At 39.1% G+C, this 26,292-nt stretch overlaps 1 protein-coding gene across 1 annotated transcript in view; it reads left to right on the forward strand.

The window, feature by feature from the left end:
• Window positions 1-433: 433 nt before the first annotated feature.
• tweek (transmembrane protein KIAA1109 homolog tweek) overlaps window positions 434-26,292 on the forward strand; it is an 843,591-nt gene continuing 817,732 nt past the window's right edge. The window contains 4 exon segments of the mRNA XM_068226772.1: window positions 434-567; window positions 2,370-2,632; window positions 11,905-12,048; window positions 17,406-17,570. Coding sequence (XP_068082873.1) covers window positions 2,404-2,632; window positions 11,905-12,048; window positions 17,406-17,570 — 538 coding nt within the window. The 5' untranslated portion in view covers window positions 434-567; window positions 2,370-2,403.

A 26,292-nucleotide genomic window follows, 5' to 3' on the forward strand; every position in this document is an offset into this window, starting at 1 on the left:
TTTGACTGCACAACGTAGGCAAACACATGCATCTGTGGAATTAGAAATGAAACCTAAATTTTAATTCCACCCAAGATCACCGTTACAATATTGCCCACATTAAAACATTTGAATTTTCCGCCAGTGAATTCAATCGGAGGCCCCCGGAGGAAGAGCGAAAACAACTGTTCCGCTCTTCTCCTACCGTTCTTAGTTCTACCTCGGATTATACGCTCGTATACTGATTCTTCATTATCAATAGCAATACTGTTATAGATTCAGTTGAAGACTATTTTAGAATGCATTCTCCATTTTACACTTTTACAGTACACCTTTAACGTCTTTCAACCTCCGTATGAAGCCTCCATCCTTCTCTATAAACTCTTTGGTACAGAACCTTCCAGTGATGCAAATCTCTCTGATTATCGGCTGCAATCAGCTGTTTTTGAGTTGTAGAGGCCAAGAGACCAGAGACCAGACAGAGAGTTGTTCAGTTGTGCTTGTGTAAATCTTGGAAAGTTGATTTTTTCCTCATAATCTGTTAGTAATTACCAGTTATTACTGGTGCAGAAAGACGCACCTATTATGGTAAAGTTTGTATCTTTTATTTATTGTTCTGCTTTACATTGGCACCGGTTATCGATCTTTTTGGGATGTTGTTAACCTTAATGTCAAAAGTTGTACATTCTTTTTATTGTGAACATCTGCCTCTTTTCTTCACTTTTCACTCCCTTTAACTAATCTACTAACATCCTAGATGATCATGTGGCCCATTTCCATTCATGATATTCATTTTTTAAAGGGATAAAGTTCAGGTGGTGTAATTAGTAGATACGGATGCACTCTTGAAGACGTGCAGTATTGGACTCGAGCCTTGCATACAATACCAATTTTCTTTTTTAATATTCTTAGTCAAATTTTTGTGTTGTCTTTATCATTGCCAAAACATGTCTTGAAACTGACATATAGGCCTAACTTTTTAAGTTGTTCACATATGAAAACAGGTACATACCTGAAAAAGAAAATAGTTAATAATAGAATGGCTTCTCAATGTCTATCAAATACCACGCACGGTTAAATATCTAAATATACACTTTTAACACTTAACATGTGTTCAGATCATAGTGCGATCAGGTTGCTATTTGGCCTAATCTATTGCATTTAAGAGTGTTAGTCCTGTTTTTCATTCTCCATGTTAAAGTACATACCAGATGCACACATCCTTGTACTATGAATTTTAGATGTAGGCCTAGTTAATAAGTGGTTGCCAAGTATTGGTTGTGGTGGTGGTGATTTTTGTTTTAAGAGGAAGTATATTGCTTGTAGACTGTTGATTCCTATCCTCACTCTGCCATTGTTATTATAAAATAACGGTTGCAATATATCCTATAAATTTGGTTAGCTCAGATTAAAGTTGTCTTTTTAGTAGAAGTTCCAAAAATACTACACTAACCATAGCCTTCCTGTGGTACATTTATCCATAATAGGCTTACTGTATATATAGCCACTTGTCATTCTCACGATCATTGCCAAATTGCCGGGCTGAGTGACTCAGACGGTTGAGATGCTGGTCTTCTCACCCTAACTTGGCAGATTCGATTCTGTTTCAGCCTGGTGGTATTTGAAGGTGCTCAGATGTCATCGTCCTGTCGGTAGATTTACTGGCACATAAAAGAACTCCTGCGGGACTAAATTCCAGCACCTTGGCGTCTTCTAAAACCGTAATAGTTAGTGGGACGTAAAGCCAATAACATTATTATTGAATACCAAATTAATATGATTACTTTCACATGATCATTTTATTGTTCATGGCTGTAGCATGCTTTGTTTCCTCAGGTTTATTAAAAAAAGAAAAAAAAAATTTGTTCGTGGTGTCAACCTCTGCAGATCTTTTGTCACTACTTTCACCATACGATAGGAACCTGCGTGTAAGTGTAATTGCGGGAGTGTAAAGTGTTGAATATGAGGAAAGGCATTTTAAAGACAACACAAACACCCAGTCTCCAGGTCAGGGATATTAATCATTTACAATTACAAACCCCGGGGTCGGCGGATGACAGGCGGACGCGTTGCCCCCTACACTGCGGGGCCGGTCTCAGGTTGATTACCTACCCTTAAGTTTTATTACCAAATGTTTGTAGAAATAAAGTGGGATGTCTAATAGTATAAATGATGTACCAAAGTTTAGGAAAAGTATAATTACTCATTATTCCAAACTCAGTCTGTTGTAGGGCCTATATCACTTTTAATCCATTCTCTCCTTGAAATGTTTCCTGATCAGAACAGGATAGGAGTAGAAATAGCCTATTGCATTTTCTTTGTTCAATTTTATGGAAAATCTATTACCAGTTAGTACTGTTTCTACTGTAATTATTATGTTTTCATTTCAGTAATCTTGTCATGATGTAGAGAACAACAAAAATAATGCTCATGCTACTGGACAACAGCTCGAGCCCTGGCTCGGTTGCTCCGAATGCCAGCCATTACCACCTGAATGAAATGAAAATGGACAGTAATTTTGTATGGCACCTGTGTTCTCTAGTATCAGCCATAGCTTGGGTCATCTACATTACCTACTACAATTCACGTGTGGTGGGATATTTTGTGACACGCCTGTTAAATCGTTTTGTTACTGATGGTTACATGCAAGTTGGTAAGCAAGATTTCCTGTTTCTTTAATTGGTTTTCAGTGTGAAATATTTTCATAGACCATTTATTAGAGAGATTTGTTATTTCATCATGTTTCCTAGTGTGGCACAACCAGGTTGGGATAGATATAATTTCTGTCCAGTTTAGTTTTCTACCACTCTGTCATCAGTGTGTTCCAGTCCAGGACACATTGTCTTGTGCTGTGCTTAACTCTCATTAGAACCTACTTCTGTTGTCTGATTTGGTAATTTTGAACCCTACCATTGGCAGCCTTAAAGAAGGTTTTCCATAGTTCCCCATTTTTACATCAAGAAAATGCTGGGACTTTACCTTACTTAAGGCTATAGATGCTTCCTTCTCAGTCCCATCATTATCAAAATCCTACCTGTGTTAGTGCAGCTTTAAACCCCTAGAAAAAAACAAACAAAAGAAAATACATTATCTTTTTTTTTTTTTTTTTAAATTTTCTGTATGTTTCCATCTTTTATTCTAAGCCTGCCTGGTGGCCTTGATCATTACGGCATCAAATCTATATGATCTGACACAGTGGTTAGCTGGTTGAGACCCATTGGTGGAAAAATTTTCACCATCAGAAAGTTGTGCAGCAGGGTCAGAGAGGTGGTGGTATACAGTTTCTAATCACTGGTTTGTGTGCCAAAGCTTGGATTCAATTCCAAAACCTCTCAACAGCATTTGTATGGAACGAGGGCATATAACACTCTTGATGGGTGATTCATCTGTTGGATGAGAACATTGGGCAGACTCCGTGGTGGAATTTAACAGGAGCAAGCTGAACATGTTCTTGGACAATCTTGGCGCAGAAAGCCAGAGGCTATGCCAAATGAATACATAAATAAAAATATCTCCCTCTATATTCTTTATCTTTTAAAATTTTGTTACCTGTGCGCTGTATTTTTTTGTCTTTTTTTTGTCCCAAGCAAGGCAATAGCAGCTCTAAGAGGCTGAATCCTCTTTTGGAGGAAGAGATTCTGCGATCTTTGCCTCGCCAATTGAATTAAGCATAAGTGTTGGTCTACCCACTAATAACACAGCTTTTTTTGTCTTCAGTCTGCCATGAAAATGGTGTCTTCAATACACTAGATAGTACCATTCTGCCGTACTAGGCAAAAAAGCTGTATCTCTGCCAGTTTTTGTTTTCAAGAAATTGTAAAAATGAGTTTGTATCCATGCAACAGTATTTTAGTTAATGTTTACACACATATAAATATTTGATATATCTGTGGGTATAAGTTTTTTATTTTGTGATAATTAACAACATATTTTGGCATTAAATTTGCAAAAGTGGAATTATGGCATTTTGGCTTCATATACCCATTGTTCTTAACATATTGATAGGAGGATTTGTATAGTAGGTGCACGTACTAGGCTCACAGCTGATGTTATATTTTATTGAATAAAACTATTTGACACAGTGCTCATATGGAGCGAGGGCATATGATGCTGTTGGTGGTGATTCATCCGTCGGATGGAGACGTTAAGCCTTGAGCGGACTCCTTTGTGCTATTCGATAGGCGTAGGCTATGTGCTGGCACCGGGTTTCACCCTCTCCCTTTCTACTATCATTTCGTCTCATTAACTCCTCTGATGAGGTTTACATCAGGAAGGGCATTCGGTCATAAAAACCCACCACGACAGACTCACCTCACCTCATACCTGACCCTGAAGAGAAACTGGATAAGGGTTGGACTAACAAACATACAAACAAACAAACAAACAAGAAAAGCTATTTCACATAGAATAAATAGGTAGAAAGTTAAAGCACTTTATACACAAAAACATACTTGGATTCTTGATGTAGAAAGAAAGGTGTTTTGACAGGCTGCATTGCTTGAACTTCTGGGTATTCCTGACTTTAAAATTTGAACTCTTCATAGTGTGCCTGTTGCTCTCTTTTGTGTCAAGCAGCGTTCGGACATTTCATGTTGCAATTATAAATTGTTTTCCTTGATTGTTTTGACCGCATATGGGGTGTGGTCGCCCAGCCATACAAAAGTGTTACTTCCGATGCTTAGCCCACCTTTTCTAGGGCCTTCCCCATTTAGGGGTGGGCAGTGGTGATCATAAATAGGTCTGCCCAAACACAGGTGCAGGACCAAATTCCGCAGTAGTCGCAGTTCTTAGAAAGACTACCATCACACACCTGCTGCCAATGTGTAGGTCCAAACTGAAGGCTTCCATTTTCTCCGGAGAACTTGCCTCCACCATCCATATCCCATCGCCATCAGACTTGAAGTGAAAAGTGACAACTGAAGAAAGTGCCACTGGCGTGGATTTGTTAAACACTTGATGCCAAGCTGTAATGTAGTGGTTGCGCTAAGAATACAAAGACAATTTTAATGAAAATGCACACTCTAAGGAGAATATTCTACTTACATTTTTGGAGGTTCATTTTCTTCATTTAACAGTGTACGAATTATTTATTATTTTTTGAAAAATTAAATTTCAAAACTTGACCTAATTTTTAGATTTATAGTGTATTTTTTATCATGGGTATGATACATTTGTGCGAATATTCAGCCAATTTTGAATAAAAATGTTTTATGCAATTCTTGATAGAACTTTTTGAGAATGACAAATTTTTACATGATTGTGCACGCGCAGGTTAAATACACAAAAACCTCTTCTTTACTTCGAACACTTGTCATTCGATAAATTATTCTCTAATGAATCGCTTAATGCATATTTTAATCATCTTTCATATACTTACCCATCTTTATACTATTGGAAGTAAATAAACGTATAAACAAACGACACAAAGCGGCAGAGTGCAGAGCTACCACACGCAAAACTTACAATGTGTTGAAAGAAAGCTTTTATAAAACTTAACTTACATTGATATTGCATGTTATCAATGTTTTCAGAGAGTAAAAGCTTCAATCTTTCCGGTGGTATAACTTATGCTGCCATCGTGCAGCAGGAATTGAAGATACAGACGAAGGAAAAACTCAGTTGACTGATCGGCCCCCAGCATTTTTAGCAGCAGCTTGCATGGCCGATAGATTGGCTGCCTGGCGCTATAAGATTTAAGGTGGATCACAGCTTGCCAGGAAGTGACCTACACACTATGATTTCGGAATATTTCACCACGGCACATATGCATGAGACATGTGGTGTCAAACACCGAAACTACGATGGCCTGATGCTGACTCGAGAAAAACAGAGTGACGCCTTCATAGCCTGACATTTTCTCTTCTGCTTCACTCGCCGTACTGAAGTCCATCTTCTCCACCGAGTAAACTGTTGATTAATGGTGTTTCAGTAGCATTTCCTCTACTGAGGGACCATTGTCCCTCCTAAAGAGGCTAATATATACTTGCAAAAGAAAGGGTGCACTCTATGCCTTTAGTATAAGTGTAATTGATAATAATCATTGCAAAATTTTCCTAATGTAATCTTCTTCTGTGGTGATCAATCCGAAGATTTGTTTGTAGTGACTTTCCATGAATTCTGGTCTGTGGCTAGTCTCTTGTTTTATATATCCTAGCTGTGGTGTACCTCTACAGTTCTTCCCTTCCATACTGCCCTTCAGCAATAGAACTACATCATTTTTGGACAAATGTTTATTGATGAGTAAGACAAGAAATCAAAAGACCATAGCACGGGACAAGGTATTTTTTTTTTTCTGTGTTTGTCATGAGGTGTATCTAGACTTGGTATTCTGTTGTAATACAAAGAAAATGTTATCTGGCACTAGATTAATATTTTCTTCAGCCTTCTATCAAAATGTAAATTATAAATGAGAGTTTCATGGTGTGTTACAAGAAAGTTATTGTGAAAATAAAGATATTCAGAAATAAATTTAGTGTCAGCATATTGTAATGTCGACATGATATAGACTTTTGGGCTTATGCCATGTCAAGAAAATAAGGTGAAATTCTTTACGTTTCGCAGAGAACTTTGCTCTGCATCTTAAGAAGAAAATATCGACTGTTCATGAGGAAGACTCCTCCAAGAATGAAGTTTGAATTTAGACGTTAATAATAAAAGTGGACCACGAACCTGCTACGCTGGCGTAGCAGGGGGAGAGGTGATACTCCCACGTGGCGCGTCCCAGGTGGCGGATAGGGGGGCTCTAACCGGCTTGCCGGCGGACTTGAGGGAAATAAAATACCTCTCGCGGACCAAACACACTACCCCCTGCGGGTGGGGGACGCACATGTAGAATACACCCGCGGTATCCCCTGCCTGTCGTAAGGGGCGACCAAGGGATGCTGGTATTAGAACCATGAAACTACTATTGATTAGTACCATCACGCGGGGAGCACCATGGGTCGCCTTTACTTACGAGTAGTACCACTATATTTGGTACACAATAGGTTTGTGATTAGTAGCAGCAGAGAGTGGTTCCCCTGTGGGTTTCCAGTACCCATGCGTCGTACCCATGTGAGCAACACCGCGGGTCTGGCGTAGCCTGTGAGTTGTACTACTATATGAGCGACACCGTGGGTTTGCGTTGCCTTTGATTAGTATCCACTATGTGAGGAACACCACGGGGCCCATGGGACCGGCACCCGTGCCTAGTACACCTAGGTGAGGAAACTCATTGGTTTGCGTTGGCTATGAGTGGCGCCATTGTGTGAGAAACACCATAGGTCTGTGTTACCTGTATGAAGTAAAATACTTGTGAGTAGTACCATCTTGCGTGGAACACCGTGAGTTTCGCTACTTTTGATTAGTACCCCAACATGACAAATACCGTGGTTCTACTTTACTCGCGACATGTACCATTATGTGGGGCCTTAGACATGGATTTTGCACCCCTTTCGACATCATTGTGCTTTCTGAGTGGTCCCTTGGTCAGTAATCCATAATTTATGATCTTTGTTTGAGTTTGATCCGCTGTATTTTTTTTTTGTTTTTGTTTTTTGTTGGGTTCATGTCCATCCATTCATTCTTCATGACATTTTTCATTTTTTAAAATTTTGCTCAGTGGATGAATTTGAAATTTTTGTTTTTTCATTTCGTACCATTAGGGGCCGATGACCTCGATGTTAGGCCCCTTTAAACAACCAGTTCAATATCAGTCAATCAGTACTGATCTGCATTTAGGGCAGTCGCCCAGGTGGCAGATTCCCTATTTGTTGTTTTCCTAGCCTTTTCCTAAATGATTTCAAAGAAATTGGAAATTTATTGAACATCCCTCTTGGTAAGTTATTCCAATCCCTAACTCCCCTTCCTATAAATGAATATTTGCCCCAGTTTGTCCTCTTGAATTCCAACAACAAGCATCATCATCATCATCATCATCATCAATAGAAGTGGAAGTGGTATGTTCATTCGTCACTAGATGGCTCACTGCACGTGGTACAGCACTAGCATTTGAAGCGGAAGCTGACGGAACCATCAGAATCAGTCTGAGAGGGAGTTACATAACAGGTGTACACCCATATGAATCTATAACGTTGACACAAGCCTGGAATGAAACATCTGGTGATGAGGAATGTACAAATTTGGAAAACACCGAAACGAAATAACAATAATGAAATGACAGAGAAGGGACCTACCTACGTAAATCCTTAATGGCTTGCAACCACGTATTACTTAATTGATAGCTAGTGTCCCTGTTGAAATTGTTCGGATTTCTACGTATTTCCACAGCTTCCCGTATAATCCTGGACTGTAGTGTCTAGTGTGGGTAAGAGCTCGAGCCTCTTGGAATATGACATTATGACCCGACGATAGGGCGTGCTCAGCTATTCCTGGCTGGTTGAGACAAATATTTAGTTCATGTTCCTTGATACAAGTACCAATGAACTGACATGTTTGGTCAGTGTATACCTTGCTGCAAGTACAGGGAATTTTGTATACCCCAGGATGTAAAAGTGGGGACAATTTGTCCTTAGTTTTACCTAGACTGTGAGCAGAGTATATTGTGTTTGCGGAGAACCTTGGCAATTTGATCTGTGGTGTTGTGAATGTAAGGCAGGTAGGAATTTCCCTTCACTTCTTCCTTCTGTGAGCTCTGCTTGGTCGTTTCTCTTGGATTCAGGGCTCTATGAATGTGCACATTGCCATAACCATTACCCTTGAACGTGACTTTGAGTGTGTCCATCTCCACCTGGATATTTGATGGCTCACAAATTTGTATCGCCCTCTTGGTGAGTGTTGTGAGAATGCCTTGTTTTTGTGTTGGATGGTGGTGAGAATGTGCATATGCGGTATGTCCTAAGGAGCCATCTGGTTTCTTTCTTACAGAACATCCAAGAAAGGAAGGCATACGTTCAACTCCATCTCCATAGTGAATTTAATTGTAAGGTGATAGGAAATGAATCTTATTTGAATAAAATTCAATTCAAAGATTTTTTGAATTCATTGTAGTTAGGAACTCTCTTTGAACCTAGCTGCAGGTTAGCATCCAGTGTGCCCTGTGATAGATATGATAAACTCTCTAAAACTAACATCGATCATAATCGTGAAGTTATTTCCTGGTACACGAGTTACAGATTAATTGGAGCATGTACTGTTACGTAATGCCTGCTGACAAGTGCTGTTTGTGGAGGAAATGGCATGACGCCGGTTACAAGTGTTACACAAGTAATAACATTGTGAATCGATGTGTTGTGGGCCTGAATATCCTTCAGCGTGCACAGATGAAGTGCATTGATCTCCAGTTTAAATACGTAGCTGTCACCATATCCGTGGTTAGTATATAATTGTGGTGTGCAATCTGCTCTGAAGTGACACGTAAGTACTAGGAACATTAAATGAATCTGTAGCCATTATCAAAAGTGTGTATGGGGTGATTTGTAACTGTGCTCATGGTTTGCAGTTTGGAAATGTACACCAACCAACAGCTCACGACCATGCATTACACGTACGGTTTGGTGGATGGCAATGCATTGTAGGCACGTCGCTTGTACCAGATTACCCGACCGAAAGACATTTGAAGGACTTCATTGCCACCGCTGTAAATATGGGAGTTTCATACGTCCACCCAGGCAGTGGGGGACGGCCAAGAAGTACAACACAAGAGGATGAGGAAGGTCTGTTCAATGCCGTGGAGGAAAGTTCTGGAATCAGCACAAGGCAGAATGTACTGCATGTGACGATCTGGAGACTTACGTGAAAACTTCATGTATCTATACCATCTGCAGCGTGTACTAGCCTCGTCTCCTGCAGATTATCCTCAAGAGTAATATTCTGCCTGTGGTTCCTGCAGCTGTTGTTTTATTCAGAAAAGAAGCGACATCCACAAGGGACAGAATCCAGAATTTACAACACCAGAGGATGAGGAAGGTCTACTCAATGCTGTGGAGGAAAGTCCTGGAATCAGCACAAGGCGGAATGTGCTGCACGTGACAGTCTGGAGACTTACGTGAAAACTTGCTGTATCTATACCATCTGCAGCGTGTACTAGCCTCGTCTCCTGCAGGACCCTACATCCTTCCAGGGAGACTTACTGGACAGAACTTGCAATCTGCATTGCCTGAATACTTAAGACATGCCATTTGCATCCCGTCGGCAACTGTACTTCATGCACGATGGCGCTCCTGCCCATTTCAGTCTGGCTGCTGAGAGGCATCTGAATGCACATTTTCCTCAGCGCTGGATAGGTATAGGTGAATCAATTGCTTAGGCACCCCGTTTGCCTGACTTAAACACCCTGGACTTTTACCTGTGGGGATGCGTAAAGTCTCTAGTGTATTCGACTACTGTTATGGATATGAACCTACTCTCTATGCATGCATTGTCAGTCTTTCAGAGAGTACAAACTACGCCAGGCATTTCTGATCGTGTGCGGAATTCAATGCGGCGATGAACGGAGGCCTGTATTCAGGCAGGAGGTCACTTTGAACATTTCCTCTGATATGTAACCTGAGTGTACTAGCTGGCATTACAGACGTACAGTGCAGTACGTAGGAACTGAAGGTCGAATAAAGCTGTAACGATGCATTTCTGGACCCATGTTGTCATAGCCTTCTTTTCTTGTTATATGAGGAATCCATTCCTGAAGTTTTGCTGTCAAGTTTTGAAACACCCTGTATAATTAGGAACCTTAAGACTCTTTACTTTGTACATTGTAGCACATACAAGATGGTTTGGCGTAACAGCAGGCTTCATAGTTTGAGCCACACCATATAAAATAAGTAAATAAGTGTATAAATGAATAGCCTTTGTAGTAAACTCGTTAGATTACATTCTATGAACATGCGACTATGTTTTTAGAGCTGGCCTTTCACATGGCTTGTCACCAAGCATTTTATAGCTACTGCTAGCAAAAATTTAGGCTGCTCCTAACATGGAAAACATATGCCTTTGTAGCCACTCCACTGAGGTGCAGGCACTACAACTAATAGGATTTAACTGACCTTGATAGCTGCAGTCGCTTAACTGCGGCCAGTATCCAGTATTTGGGAGATAGTGGATTCGAGTCCCACTGTCGGCAACCCTGAAGAGGGTTTTCTGTGGTTTCCCATTTTCATACTAGGCAAAGCTGTAACGATGCATTTCTGTATCTTAAATAGGGCCACGGCAGTTTCCTTCCCACTTCTAACCCTTTCCTGTCCCATCGGGGGCATAAGAATTATCAGTGTCGGTGCGATGTAAAGCGACTTGCAAAAAAACGAATAGGATTTCAGTTGCATTTCCTCTCCCATGGGTTCATTACTCTCCCACAAGGTTTATGCGCCCTAAGCTGTCGGCCCTTGTAGGGAGTTTGGTTATTTCCCACCGCCTGACACTCAGCATTGAGTCACTGGTTGTATGATCTACTCCATACGCTACCGTAGCAGGATGAATCTGGCTAGACAATAGAATTTGGGACAGATGTTCGTTTTATTGTACTCTCATCCAAAATTGTCTAAATTAGGTTTGTATGAGGATGGTAATTACTATATTTTCTCCATGTTTAATGTCCACTTCCCTAGTGTAACGGTTAGCTCTATTAGCTGCCACACTTGGGAGCCAGGTTCGATTCCTGGTGCTGTCAGAAATTTACAATTGGCAGGAAGGCTGATATGTGGTTTGAAAGGTACATGCAGATCACCTCCATTTTAGGTGTGCCTTAAAGCAGCTGCTCCACATAGGGACGAGAAATACATACTTCAATGTAGATTTTATACGAATTGAATATCTATTAAACAAATCTATAATCATTACATTAAACTGTGTATTGCTTGAAACCAATGTACTGTACTTCATTCTACACTTCAAAAGTTAGCATGCTTTTTATCTTGGGTTTCTAATGTGCAGAAAATGATTGTATACTTCATTTAGCAAGAATTATGTAATTTTCTGTATAATTTTGTTTTTTAGGCTCTCTTACCTGTAATGTACTATCAGGAAAAATTATGTTCCGTGATATTGTGTATATCACTCATGACTACAGTGTGCGTGTCCAGGATGGTTGGCTTATTTTTCGATGGTGGCGTTCTTATGTGCCTAAAGATGTTTCTGAAGGTAAGAATGAATGTACTATATTTTGTAATGCTATATGCATTTATATCTGTTATGACTGGGTGATGGTGGTTCAGTTTTTAATGAAGTTAGTATGGGTTAGTCCATATTGAATATAGCTAATAATACTAAAAGACTACAATGGGCACTGCTTGAGATGCACTAGATTTAGCAAAAATATCACATCTAAGCCATGACCTAATGTCCTTATAGTCCTTATTATCAATCCTTACTGTGCCTATTAGTGTTTGAGTAGGCTTAAAGCTTTATTGTTAGCCAGTGACGCATGAAAGCTATACTTTCATGTAATGCTTTCTCTATTAACTTTTTGGGGTTTGTATCTAGATTAAATTCTGATGCAGGATGGACCCATAGTTTTTAAATCTTAGACCATATTGAGATAGTGTGTTTCCAAAGTGTTGTTTTCCCCAACTTAGACAGATACATCTTAGAATTATCATAATTGACTATTATCATTTTTAGCGTATCTCTCTCGAGTAGCCAGGATCCTGGCTGTTTTGATCTTAGGTAGTAGGAACAGCATATTAAGATGCCTAAAAAAATAAGGCCAAATATGTCCTGCTTATGACATAACAATAATGTTAAAATATTTATGTAGATCAATCAAAAGCATAATGTATTGGAAAGGTGGACTCAAGAAATAAAAATGCTCAGTACGGACGCAACGATGAGATTTATAACTTGTAACGCACCATTTAGTTGAGCAACTGGTCTCCTTTCTCCCAAGTCTTCCCAGCCTAAACTTTGCAGCATTTTTGCAAGGCTACTCTTTTGTCGGAAATCATCCAGGGCAAATCCAGCTGCATTTCTTTGGATTTTTTCCAGTTCTCTAATCAAGTAATCCTGGTGATGGTCCTATAAGCTGGAACCATATACTATTTGGGGTCTTGTTTCTCTTTTACAAACTTACTACAACCCCTAAATACCCTCATAACCATGTGCAGAGACCCGTAGCCTTTATTTACAATCCCATTTATGTGTTTACCCCAATTAAGATCTTTCCTTATTTAATGCCTAGGTACTTAGTTATTCCCATAAGGAATTTTCACCCCATCAATGCTGTAATTAAAATTAAGACGACGTTTCAGATTATTGAAACTCACAACAGGACTTTTAACCTCATTTATCATACCATTGCCTACTGTCCATCTCACAAGATTGTTGATATCTTTTGCAGTTGTTCACTATCTTTTAACTTAATATTTACTTCATACTCTATACAGTATAATATCTGCAAAAATCCTCTTCTCTGATTCCAGTTCTTTACACATATCATCTATGTGTATATATATGTATACATAAAATAGCCTGTCCTGACTGACTGACTGACTGATTCATCACCGAGCCAAAACTACTGGAGATACGTTTATATTAGAATGTAGGTGCTCACTAAGGGAGGATTTTTGGATATTCCTTCAATAAGGGGATGAAAATGGGAGTGAATTGTTTGAATTAATATATATCATTCAAACTATTTTGAATCTCCTTAAAAAATAAACACGTTTTTTCTTGTTTTCAGAAAATCCTCTTAAGGGTGGTGCAAAACAGGTGAAAAATGAGTTGAATACCTTTTATAAGGATACTTATATCTCAAAAACTGAAGACGTTACAGACTTGAAAATTAGTATTTGGAATCTCCTTTAAAAATAGACTCAAATTTTTTTTGTTTTTGGAAAATCCAATTAATGCGGGGTGAATAGGAGTGAGGAAGGGGGTGGAATTTTAAAAAGACAGTATTTCTCAGAAATGTAACATGTTACAGACATGAAAATTGGTATTTGGAATCTCCTGTAAAAGTAAAGAAACAAGCATTTTTGGGGAAAATAACCGGGGGGGAGAGGATTCAAAAGAGCTGAATTCTTTTAACATGATACATAGGTATATCCCAAAAACGGAAGATGTTATAGCCGTGATAATTGGTATTTTGAAGCTCGTCATAAATAAAGGTACAAATTTTTTGTTTTTGGAAAATTCATGTGGGGGGGGGGGGGGGCGGGCGGAGTGAGTGAAAGTGAAAAAATTGAATTCTGTTTATGGGGGTACTTATGTATTACAAAGATTAGACACGAAAATTGGTATTTGGAATCTCCTTTAAAAATCAAGAAAAACACATTTGGGAGGGGGGACTGAATAGGGAGTTGAATTTTTTTATGAGGATACTTATAAAATGAGTACCAGTATATCTACTTTATATATAAAAAGCATGTTACAGACATGAAACTTGATATTTGGAAAGACCTTTAAAAATATAGGAACATGTATTTTCTTTTTGTTTTCAGAAAAGGGACTTGACAGAGGTGTAAAGAGTTTATTTCTTATGAGGATACCTATATCTCAAAAACTGAAGATGTTGCAGATGGGATAATTGGTATTTGAATCTTCTTTAAAGATAAAGAAACATGTATTTTTTTTTTTTTTTTTTTTTGAAAATCCACTTAGGTGGAGGTGGGGTTGGAGAAAAGACTGATAAGGGGGTTGAATTATTTTTATGGGGATACTTATATCCCAAAAACTGAAGATGTTGCAGACATGGAAATTGGTATTTGGAATCTCCTTTAAAATTTAAACTTTTTTTTTCGCCTTGAAAGAAGACTGTTTCTCACATGTACTGTTGTATGTCACATGGTTGTCTTAGCCCCAAAAGGCAATACCACAAACGTGAATAACAAAGAGTGTCTGGGGGTAAATGAAACTCAGTTATTCGATGAGGTTTTATACTTTAGGGTTTTTCAGATAATGTCTTAGTACAGTAGCGAGGAACGATTACTTTATCAAGTTACGAAATCCACGCGAGCAAATCTCCAGGTAACTGCTAGTTTATATATAAATAAGAGAACATAGAGGTCCAATAATACTGCCTTTAGGAATTGCCTTCTTAATGATTACGGGATCAGATAATGCTTCACGTACTCTAATTCTCAGAGTTCTGTTTTATAGAAATATAGCCACCCATTCAGTCACTTGTCTAGAACAGTTTTACTCATTTTTGCCAGTAGTCTTCCATGATCCACGCTATCAAATGCCTTTGATAGGTCAATCACTATACAGTCCATTTGCCCTCCTGATTCTAAGATATCTGCTGTATCTTGCTAGAATCCTACAAGTTGAGCTTCAGTGAAATAACCTTTCCTAAACCCAATCTGCCTTCTATCAAACCAGTTATTAATTTCACAAACATGTCTAATATAATCAGAAAGAATGCCTTCCCAAAGCTTACATGCAACACATGTCAAAATGACTGGCCTGTAATTTTTGACTTTATCCTGGCACATGCTCATTACACACTTGGCCAGTCCAGGGATTGATCTGAAGGTTGGAAAAGGTTTCTCTCAGCTTCTTGAGCAAGTGAGGAGCTATTTATGAGGCACAGCAGATTTGGTCAAAAAAGAATACGGCTGAGGATGTTATCACGCTGACCACATGTACTCTAATTCTCCCTCCACCATCCTTAGTCCCTTAATTTCCCTTCAAAGCCAACTGAAACAGTCAGTTTCTCCTTCACAATGTGTGCATCATCAAGGTCATTATTCCCTCACAAACTTGTTCAGTATCTGCAAGCCATTTGACTGGACAGTATTCATTTTGGGAGATCAGGGTCCTAATGTGCTTTTGTACCACAGGTTTTTGTTTAGTGTACTCTTGATTGTTATAACATAAAATAATTTTGATTTCACTGAAATTACACATTCCTTCTTCGTTCTTGAAAATGTATATTATAATTCATTTGGGCTCTCTTTTGTGGCAGGTTTCTTAGTTATCATCTTTTCCTACATTTAACAAGTCATAAAAATATTCTCCCCATGTATTTATTTTTCTGTTTTTTCTTTCAGTGTTACTCCATCTTTGCACTTTTTTAATAATTCTGCCTCCGTAGTGTAACTGTTAGCACTATTAGCTGCCATCCTCGGATGCCTGGGTTCAATTCCCAGTACTGCCAGAGATTTAAGAATTCCAGGAGGGCTGGTATGTGGTTAAAATTGTACATACAGCCCAAGTCCACAGTGATGTTAAAACTTGGATGTGTGTATAATACATTAGAATGGGACACTTGAAATCCATTAAAATGTTTTTAGATAATTATTCTTGATGCTGAAGAGAATTGAATTCAATCAACGTTATGATAAATAACATATGTGGAATGCAGTTGCGCACAGAATATGAATAGTGTTAGCATCTATGATGCTGTTGAAGCTGGTGTTGAAGTGCTTCTTGCGGTGGCGAAGGTTGCATATGAAGGTTAGTAGAATGGTTCCAAGTTATAGGTGGTAAGAGTTCATACTTCAATGCGGAACCAGTTGACCTTATACAGTGAAGTGAAGAGCTTGACAGGCGATGAGGGACGGACATGACCATTTTTTAACGTCACTGTGACCATCCCTCGCAGACAATTTTAATCTTTTTAATTGATCAGTTTTACCCACGCATGTTTTATGTTATGTGCTTGTACGTTGTTTTAGGGTTATTGTTACCTTGTATAATTTGTGTCATTGGCTGATGATGACCCAGATCTGGAGTCGAAACTAGTACCATGTATAAAAAACTTGTAATATAACTCTCAATACAGAACATTTTGTATTGAAAAGGTGGAACGAATAGAATATAATTAATTTTAAATGTAATCTCAGTTCAGTATGGACCAATCAATATGAAATTTATATCCCACAATCTTTTCTCCCCTCATACTCTTAAGTGGATTTTTCGAAAATAAAAATATACGTGCTTTATTTTTAAAGAAGATTTCAAATACCAATTTTCATGTGTGTAATAGGTTACTTTTTAAGATGTACTGTAGACATACTCATGTTTAAAATTCACCCCCTTTGTCACTCCTGTTCACTCCTGCCCCAAGTGGATTCTCCAAAAAAATAACGTATTTCTTTATTTTTAAAGGAGACTAAATTCCAATTTTCATGTCTGTAACATCTTTGGTTTTTGAGATATAAGTATCCTCATAAACGGAATTCAGCCCCTTTTTCAACTTTTTTCACCTCCTCCCCCCCACCCCCGAAGGGAATTTTCTGAAAAAGAATTTATAGGAGATTCTGAATACCAATTTTCATGTCTTTAAACTGTTAAGTTTCAGAGATATACTCATTTAAAAAATTCACCCCCTTAGCGACAGAATATCCAAAAATCTTTCCTTATATTTACACTGTAATATAAATATATTCCCAAAATTTCATTTCTTTATGTTCAGTAGTTTTGGCTTGGCAATGATGAATCGGTCACTCTGTCATCTAGTCAGGACATGTTATTTTATATGTATAGATGTTGAAAATTTTAATCGCATTGTGTAGTTCTGATTTGTTATTCTGTTATAAATTTGATTTTTCATGCAGATTTGTCGCACTCTGATACTCGCCTTTCTGTGTTGCTGAATGGATTTGAGCTTCATGTATATAATCGGTGTGCGGTGTATGGTGAACTGGAACGATTGTTTGGTCTGGAGCCACAAATATTTCCTAAAGATGATGATGATTCCGGCACTGGAGATCACAAAAAGAGTGGGTATATTTTAATATTTCACAATGCTTGCAATGGAGTCAGCTTAAAGTATGCGTTCTTCTTTGGTGAAGTCACAACTTATCTACCACTGCATATACTCGTGTGTGTGTGTGTGTGTGTGTGTGCACACGCACGCACGCATAGGTGTGTGTATATTTTTGATGTTGCATTATTGTATTAGATTGGATGTTATACTCTTACAAAGTGATGTCAGAGGCAGTTGCTTGTTTTTACTTATTATTGATCAATTTTCATATTCCTCTATTTCTGTAAGGTTGGTATAAATTTATAACTATTAAAATTATTAATGAGAAAATGACACAGAATTTGTAGATGCTTGTTTGTTAAGTTAGAATGTTGTAACCATATTTATTTAGCATGTGGATGTTTCATACCACAAGAAACCCTATTAACAGAGGTAATATTTTACAAACACATATACATATATAAACTGGTAAATACATTACAGTTTTGTAATTATACAAAAGAATCATAAACTGACATCTAGATGGCAAATGTATTCTGTTGATCTGGAAGTTGCCTCCAGGAATTCTGCCAGGTCACCAGAGAAGGCTCACAGTGGATATTCCTGAACTGTGTTGGATTATTGTCTCTTCAGAACACATACATAAGTTGATCAAAATAGGATTGGAGCATTTCATTTAGCACAGGAGCTCTCAAATTTATTAGCACCTCAACAAAACTAAGATGGTGATACTAACATTCAGAAAAGTTGGAGAAAGTGGGACCATTTATTATAAAGAACGACTTCTTCCATCTGTTTCATATTTCAGATATTTAGGAGTGACGCTATAGACAGCAGGGAACGTCTTCTGTGTTCATGTCAGAGAAAGAGTAAATTCTGCAATTAGGAGCATGAGTGAGATAAACCAATTATGCAACCTTTTGCTGATGACAGGAATAAGGCTGTTTTACTTTCAGAGTTGCCCCTGTGGTAGCATATGGTTTAGAGAACATATGGCCACATCTGAAATACTCATCTGTCCGAAATTGTAAAGATAAAAATCTACAAATCTACCTACCTAAAGGTACTACCTAACTAGAGAGAGTTCTTTCTCTTTCTGAATTCATGCCATCACGTTTAGTGTATGTACTAGCAAATGAGCTTCCCTTCAGCTATTGCTACCATCTACACAAGGATACAAAGATGTGTTGTGTACTATGAGTCAAAAGAGAGGAGAAATATGGAGTGAATTTTATTGCTCGGATGCTATAACCAATGATGGGTGGGAACAAGGTTCATACGAATTACGACATCTTGTAACAAGGATTACAGCTCGTGGATTTCATTTTAAAGTGTGTAAAATCGAGAATTACCATGATCCAGGCTTGCAGTGCTCTTGCATTCTGTGTAGAAACCACTGCGATAGAGATCATGCTATGTGGTGTAAACATAGACAGAAATCGGTAACACAGTTTTGTAGAGAAGTTTATTTACTGTATTATTATTATTCTTCTTGGTTTGAATGGGCCTACTTTGGACCACGCTTGTTCAACTGTTGGGTTTTGATCTTTGCCCAGTATTGTCGCATTTTCTGCCAGTGTAACTCCTTTCTTTCATTTGTCCAGGGGGTACCTTTCTTCTGGGGATTTTCCTGAAATCCATGGACTTCTTTTAGGGTATGTCGTACAGAACTTATATCTTGAGGATCTGATATTCCCAGTTCTTTAACGTCCTTCTCGGTTCCCGTCAGCCAGGTAGGATGAATCATCTTGTTCTGCCAGAAGATGAACGTGTGATTAGTCAGTCTTTTGGGAGGCAGTCTTACTGTATGGCCATAGAAAGCTGTTTTCCTTTCCCTAGCACAATCTGAGAGCCTCTCTATGTTTGTAGAGCTCGGAATTGTGCCATCTTCCTTTACCGGATCTAAGATCTTCCCAAGAATTCTCCTCTCTCTCTGACTTCTGGTTTTTCCATCAGACCTCTTTGGTTCAGTGAAAGACATTCTATGACATACAGAGCTTCTGGTCATATGACTCACGTGTAGTGCTTCAGTTTCAGGTTATGTGACAGGCATTTTTTGTCATAGGTGTTCCTCGTCATTTGATAGACCAGTTCCAACTTGTTAACTCTCATGGATAATGATGCTCTTTCTGATAAGTTGGGTTCAATCCATTCACCAAGATACTTACATTTCACAGTCCTATTGATTTTTTCCTATTCTATTAATATCTCTCTGCTAGCTTCTTTGATAATGCTGGAGAACTCCATTTTCTACGACGACACTTGAAGACCCACTTTGGCTGCCTGTATTGTTACTATATCAAGGGAATTGGCAATCAGTGCCATGTCGTCAGCAGAGGCTAGGTAATCTACAACCAGCCCTTCCTTCTTATGACCCAGGTATGTCCCACTCTGGACACCCAAGTTGGTCAGTTCTTTGAGTCATTCTCTTGCAAACATTTCAAGGACACAGTTGAAGAGAAGTAGGTAAAGTCCATCCCTTTGTCTCACTCCTGTTTTTATGTCGAAGCTTTCCGAAACCTCGCCTCTAAATGTAACCTTGAAATGGATGTTAGTCAAGGTTTCTAGAATGAGTCTGCAGGTTTTGTTGTCTAATCCCAGTTCCTGGAGAATTTTATTGTTTCTCTATCAACGGAGGCGTAGGCCTTCTGAAAATCAACAAAGGTGATGACCATGGTGCGGTTTGTCATTTTGGAGTATGCAATTACAGTTTTAAGGTTGAGGATCCGTTCAGCCATGATCGGCTCTTTCTGAAGCCTCCCTGATGTTCTCTGAGTTGACTGTCCAGTTGACTTTCTACTCGTGTTAATAACGCCTTGGAAAAAATCTTGTATGTTACCAGGACGAGAGAAATCCCACAGTCGTTGTTTAGGTTAGTAAAGTCTCCTTTCTTTTGAAAGGGATGAATCAGAGTTGAGGTCCAATCAGGTGGTAATTTCTGTTTCCTAGATGTTCTGTATGATCCTGATGAGCTGGCCCATGGCATTGCTTCCAACACATTTCCAGAGTTCACCAAGAACGGAGTTCTCTCCAGCTGCCGTTTTATTCTCAAGAAGTTGAATGATTTCACAAATTTCTTTCTATGAAGGAGTCAGCAAGTCCGGATTTGGTGTGGTTTGTTTGTCATAAAAATCTTTGCTAAGTGGGTCGCAATTGAGCAAGTTCTTAATACTGGGCTAAGAGTTCGCAGTTGTCCTTGTCTTTAAAAGCCAGCTTGCCCCTGTGAGTCTCTGAAGTGAAGACTTGGTGGAGTGTATTTTCCAAGTTTCTGCTTGAAAGTTTTGTAAAAGTCTCTGGATTTATTTTTAATAAAGCTGTCTTTGATTTGGATTAGTTGGTTGTTTGTGAAGGCCCATTTGGTTTCTCAGTTTGTCTTGGTTGTAAGTTCCTTTCTTCCTGAAAGTTCTCCCAATTGTCCTTGGTCTTTTTAGAGTTCCAATTCATCCAGGCTGCCTGTCTTTAAGCTATTGTGTTGTCACAGTCTTCAGACCACCATGGATGTTTCCTTCTTTTAGTAAGAGGGGCCATGTTCAGCTTCTTTCAGTTGGTCCTGGTTGTTAAGATCGACATTGTTCAGTCTTCGACTTACTTTTTGATTGTTCTTAAGTTGCTCTGTATCAAATCCCCTCTTGGAGGTTCTGTGCAATCTAGTGTTTCCAGGCAGAAGTATCAATTTTATCTCTTGAGAAGTAGTGGTCTGAGTCCAGATAGGCACTTCTTAATACCTTCACGTTTTGTATTTCCTTTCGGGATTTTCTTGAGATGGCCACACGATCTATCTGGAATTCACCCAGGTTGGTGTTAGGAGAAATCCAAGTCTTCTGTTTTTGTGGCAGATGTTTAAAGGCTGTAGATTTCATTACCAATCGAAAAGTTCTGCACACTTTTAACAATCGTTCTCCATTGTGATTAGTTTGTTTATGTGCCGGAAGGTTACCCATTATATTTCTGTATTTTTTTCTCTTCCCAATTGGGCATTCAAATCACCAAGCAGTATGATAGTATGTCCCTCTGGAATTTGAGAGAATATATTCTAGGTCTTCCCAGAATTTGTCAGTTCTGTGTGGGTTGCGCTTGTTGTCCTGGTTGATTGGGCCATTTACATTGACTAAAGTGTAGCCCTTGTTAGCACATTTTAGAGATAGGATGAATACACAACTGCTTGGGGAGGTAAAATCAACGACTGAATCCAATATCTTGTGGCTGATTGTAAATCCTGTACCTAAGTGAGGTACGTTCATTATCTGCTGACCCACTTTTCCTTTGAAGATTTTGTATCCTTGTGACTCAAAGGCATGTTCATCAGTGAATCTGGATTCCTGTACTGCTGTCAGTACTATGTTATGCTGTGTTAGTCGGTCAGATGTTTCAGTTTACCCACTTTGAGCAGTGAATTAGCATTAAATATTGCGAAGAAACATTGCCGTCTTGATCTGAGTTTATGTCCAAGGATTTCAGGATGCTCTGACTCATCCTTAAAGCATGTTGGTGCGGACTCCCTAGAATCCGAAGGTCCTGGGAAGCTTCAACTTTTGCAAAAGAGACAGTCTCTCATAGTGCATTGGCACTGCCGCTAGCTTCAAATAGCCTACGCAGTGGCCTCCACGGTATGCACTAGCTACTAGGTGTGTTATTTACCAACTGGCAAGCCCATATTAGCACACTGGTGCAAAATGCTGGCAACAGGAATGAAAATTAGCCTGAAAATTTGTAATGTCGAATAATGGACCCATTATAATGGCATTATATGACAGAGTACTGAGGGAAAAGGTGTTTACCAAGCTGGTGGACTTTATGCCAACCTCCATATGCCGTATAGACTTCCTTTTCTTCACATGCTTCCAACCTCCATGCGTGGTATAGACCCCTGTAGGTTTAACTTAATTTTGTTCTAGCTCGTAAAATATGGAAGTTGACAAGATGGAAATGGTATATCTTTGAAGGTGAAGATCTCTGCCTTCCTTGTATGTATGAATCAGCCCAAATCAGTATTTCTTTTCTTTCTAAAGTGTTTGAAATAATCAGACCTCTTTCCGCTTGAGAGCATGTAGGCTTAAATTTTTGCTGTATTCTAGTTGATGTAGCCTGTGTTTCATTACAGAATGTTTCCTTATGTTGACTGATGGTATAAATCACCATCTCTTTACTGATATGAATACCCCTGTTGGTGGGGGACGCAAATGGAGAATACACACACGGTATCCCCTGCCTGTCGTAAGAGGTGACTGAAAGGGGGCCCAGGGGTTCTCAACTTGGGAGCATGGATTGGCGACCACGGAGCCCTTAGCTGAGTCCTGGCATTGCTTCCATTTACTTGTGCCAGGCTCCTCACTTTCATCTATCCTGTCCCACCTCCCTTGGTAAACTCTTGTTCTTTTCCGATCCCGACTATTAGAGCATTCGAGGCCTAGGGAGTGTTTCATTTTCACGCCCTACATGGCCCTTGTCTTTCTTCATCTGTTACTTCATTTTTGGAAGTGACTGATCCCTTCTTTTTCCTTTTTTCTCTCTCTCTCTCTCTACCACCTGTTGGTGGGGGGTGCAGACGAAGAATATGCCCGTTGTATCCCCTATCTGTCGTTAGAGGCAACTAAAAGGGGCGACATAGGGATGATTGAATTAGAACCATGAAACTACTGGTGATTAGTACCATCATGCAGGCAAAGCCATGGGTCGCCTTTACTTGAGAGTAGCACCACTATGTTAGGTACACAATAGGTTTGTGATTAGTAGCAGCAGAGAGTGGTTCACTGTGGTTTTCCAGTACCTGTGATTTGTATCACTACATGTGCAACATCATGGGCTTACGTTGCCTGTGATTTGTACCATTAAGTGAGAAGCACCACGGGTCTGGGCGTTTCCTGTGATTAGTATCACTATATGAGCGACACTGTTCACTGTTGGTCTGTGTTGCCTGTGATTTGTACTCTCTACGCGAGGAACATCATGGGATAGTAAGAGTCCCTGTGATTAGTACACCTATGTGAGGTGCACCATGGTGCCATTATGTTAGAAACACCACAGGTCTGCGTTGCCTGTATGACGTACAATACTTGTGAGTAGTACCATAAAGTTCGGTACACCGTGAGTTTATGCTACCTTTGATTAGTACCGCCGCTTGAGAAATACCATGGTTTTACTTTATTAGCGATAAGTGCCATTATGAGGTACCATTCACCTGGATATTGAACCCCTTTAGACAACGAACATTATCAATTCAGGATTGTGCTTTGGAAGCTGTCCCTTGCTCAGTCATATAGTTTCTGGGAAGGTGGGGCATTGCGAGTCGGATCCACTGATTGCTTTAAATTCATATTCATCCATTCATTCTTCATCATCACATTTATGAATTCTAGTCAGTGGATGAATTTTGTACTTCTAAATTGTCATTGCATTTCGTCTCATTTCGTAGCATTAGGGGCCGATGACCATAATGTTAGGCCGTTTTAAAAAAGCATCGTCATAATCACTGATATGAATCTTGACATATGATAATTCCTATAATTCTTTCAACGTCTTGAAATCTTTTATGGCTCGTAATTACTTGATTCACTGTCACTTTGATATATAATATTGCACGGCACAGAAGGATGGCACAGTGCAGTTTGAATGAAAGAGAAGTACTTAAGTTTTAATAATTCAGATAACAGCACTACACCTGACTGAACTGAGCAAAGCAAGAGTGGACACATAACATAAGGGTTGGGAGGGCATGGTGGTCACAGCCAAGTAATGGAATACAAAACACGCCAAAATATATGCCCTCTTTCTCATGAACTAATCATCCCATAATCTAGGATTTGTGCTAAATGAATGTTTGAACTATTGTCCTGGTCCTTCTGCTCAAAGTATGAGGCAACTATTACCGTAGTTTTCATTGCTTTCTGAAACAACCTAGGCAAATACAAGAATGTCTCTTTCATTCCATATAAAATGTGGAAGGTCTCTTCTCCATTACTACACTATAAGGTAAATTTAAACTACATTTGTTTGTGTTTACTGTAAACATTTGAAAGTAATCTGAGCTAAACTGTAGTAACAATGAATTTTTAGAGATCACTACGTTCTCTTAATGCTCATATCTGATTCACCTCCGTCCACTGGTTAAAGCGACACTCAAATATTCCCCGTCGCCGAGGGGTTAAAATTAAAGGCATAGATGTTGACAGTTGGGCTGCAGTGAGAATTGATGGTAGAAACAGTTCTTGGTTCAGAGTACTTACAGGGGTTAGACAATGCTGTAATCTTTCACCATTGTTGTTCATAGATTACATGGATCATTTACTGAAAGGTTTTAAGTGGCAGGAAGATATTTATTTGGATGAAAATGCAGTAAGCAGTTTGGCGTATGATGATGACTTGGTCTTAATGGCAGATTGTGCCAAAAGCCTGCGGTCTAATATCTTGGAACTTGAAAATAAGTGCAATGAGAATGGTATGAAAATGAGCTTTTCCAAGAGTAAATTGATGTCAGTAGGTTAGAAATCCAAGAGAATTGAATGTCATATTGGGAATACAAAGCTGGAACAGGTAGATTATTTCAAGCATTTAGGGTGTGTGTTCTCTTAAGATGGGAGTGTACAAAGTGAGATTGAATAAAGGTGCAGCAAAACTAATGCAGCGAGCTCACAGTTGCGATCGACACTATTGTGTAAGAAGGAAGTTAGCTTCCGGACGAAACTATCATTACATTGGTCTGTTTTCAGAACAACTTTGCTTTACAGGCGTGAAAACTGGGCAGACTCAAGATATCCTATTCATGAGTGAGAAGTAACAGGCATGAAAGTAGCGAGAATGACTGCTGGTACAAACAGGTGGGAACAGTGGCAGGAGGGTACTTGGAATGAGCAGATAAAGACTAAGTTAGGAATTAACTCTATGGATGAAGCTGTATGCATAAACTGGCTTCTGTTGTGGGGGTCATGTGAGGCAAATGGGGAAGGATAGGAGTATAATGGGCTCTGTTATGATGGGTAAGAGAAGTAGAGGGAGACCAAGATGATGAGTGGTTATACTCAGCTTCTATAGATTTAAAGAGAAGAGATGAGGCCACAGAACTAGTTACAGATAGACTATTATGGAGGTATTTAGTAAGTTCACAGAGGCTTGCAGACTGAAAGCACGCGCGCGTGTGTGCGTGCACGGGCGTCCATGCATGCTTTGCTTAGTGACATGTGAGATTGGATATGGACATTTATAGTAATGGTGAGCATAGCACTCAACCCAATAACACTTTTAAACCAATTTCAGTGATGAATTGTTTCAATGACACTAGGACTGGATCAAATGCAAGAGGTGTCAGTGACTTAGCTGCCAGCTTTTCACTCAGACGTCTGAGGTTCACATCCTGTAAATTCTGAGTTGCAATTTCTGTCCAAAAGGTCACATGCCATCATGAAGATCATCCAGCCATAAACCCTTGACAAAATCCAACATGTACCTTACTGAATGGCTCATGCAGTAGAGCACTGGCCTTTGCCCAAGAGGGTAGGTTCAATTCTGACTCAGTCCAGTGGTAATTGAAGGTGTTCAAATACACCAACCTCCTGTCAATAAATTTAATGTTTTTTTTACATCCTACTATCTTACATAATTATGAATCTTGAATTATACAATTATGAGTTTTTATTCAATCCTTCTATTCAGTACACAATTCAAACTTCCAAACAGCTAATATTATGTAATGTAATAATTATGTAATCCCACTATCTACTTTTATGGTTTTTCGTATCGTC

This window comes from Anabrus simplex, chromosome 1, assembly GCF_040414725.1.
Source record: "Anabrus simplex isolate iqAnaSimp1 chromosome 1, ASM4041472v1, whole genome shotgun sequence".
Lineage (NCBI taxonomy): Eukaryota > Metazoa > Arthropoda > Insecta > Orthoptera > Tettigoniidae > Anabrus > Anabrus simplex.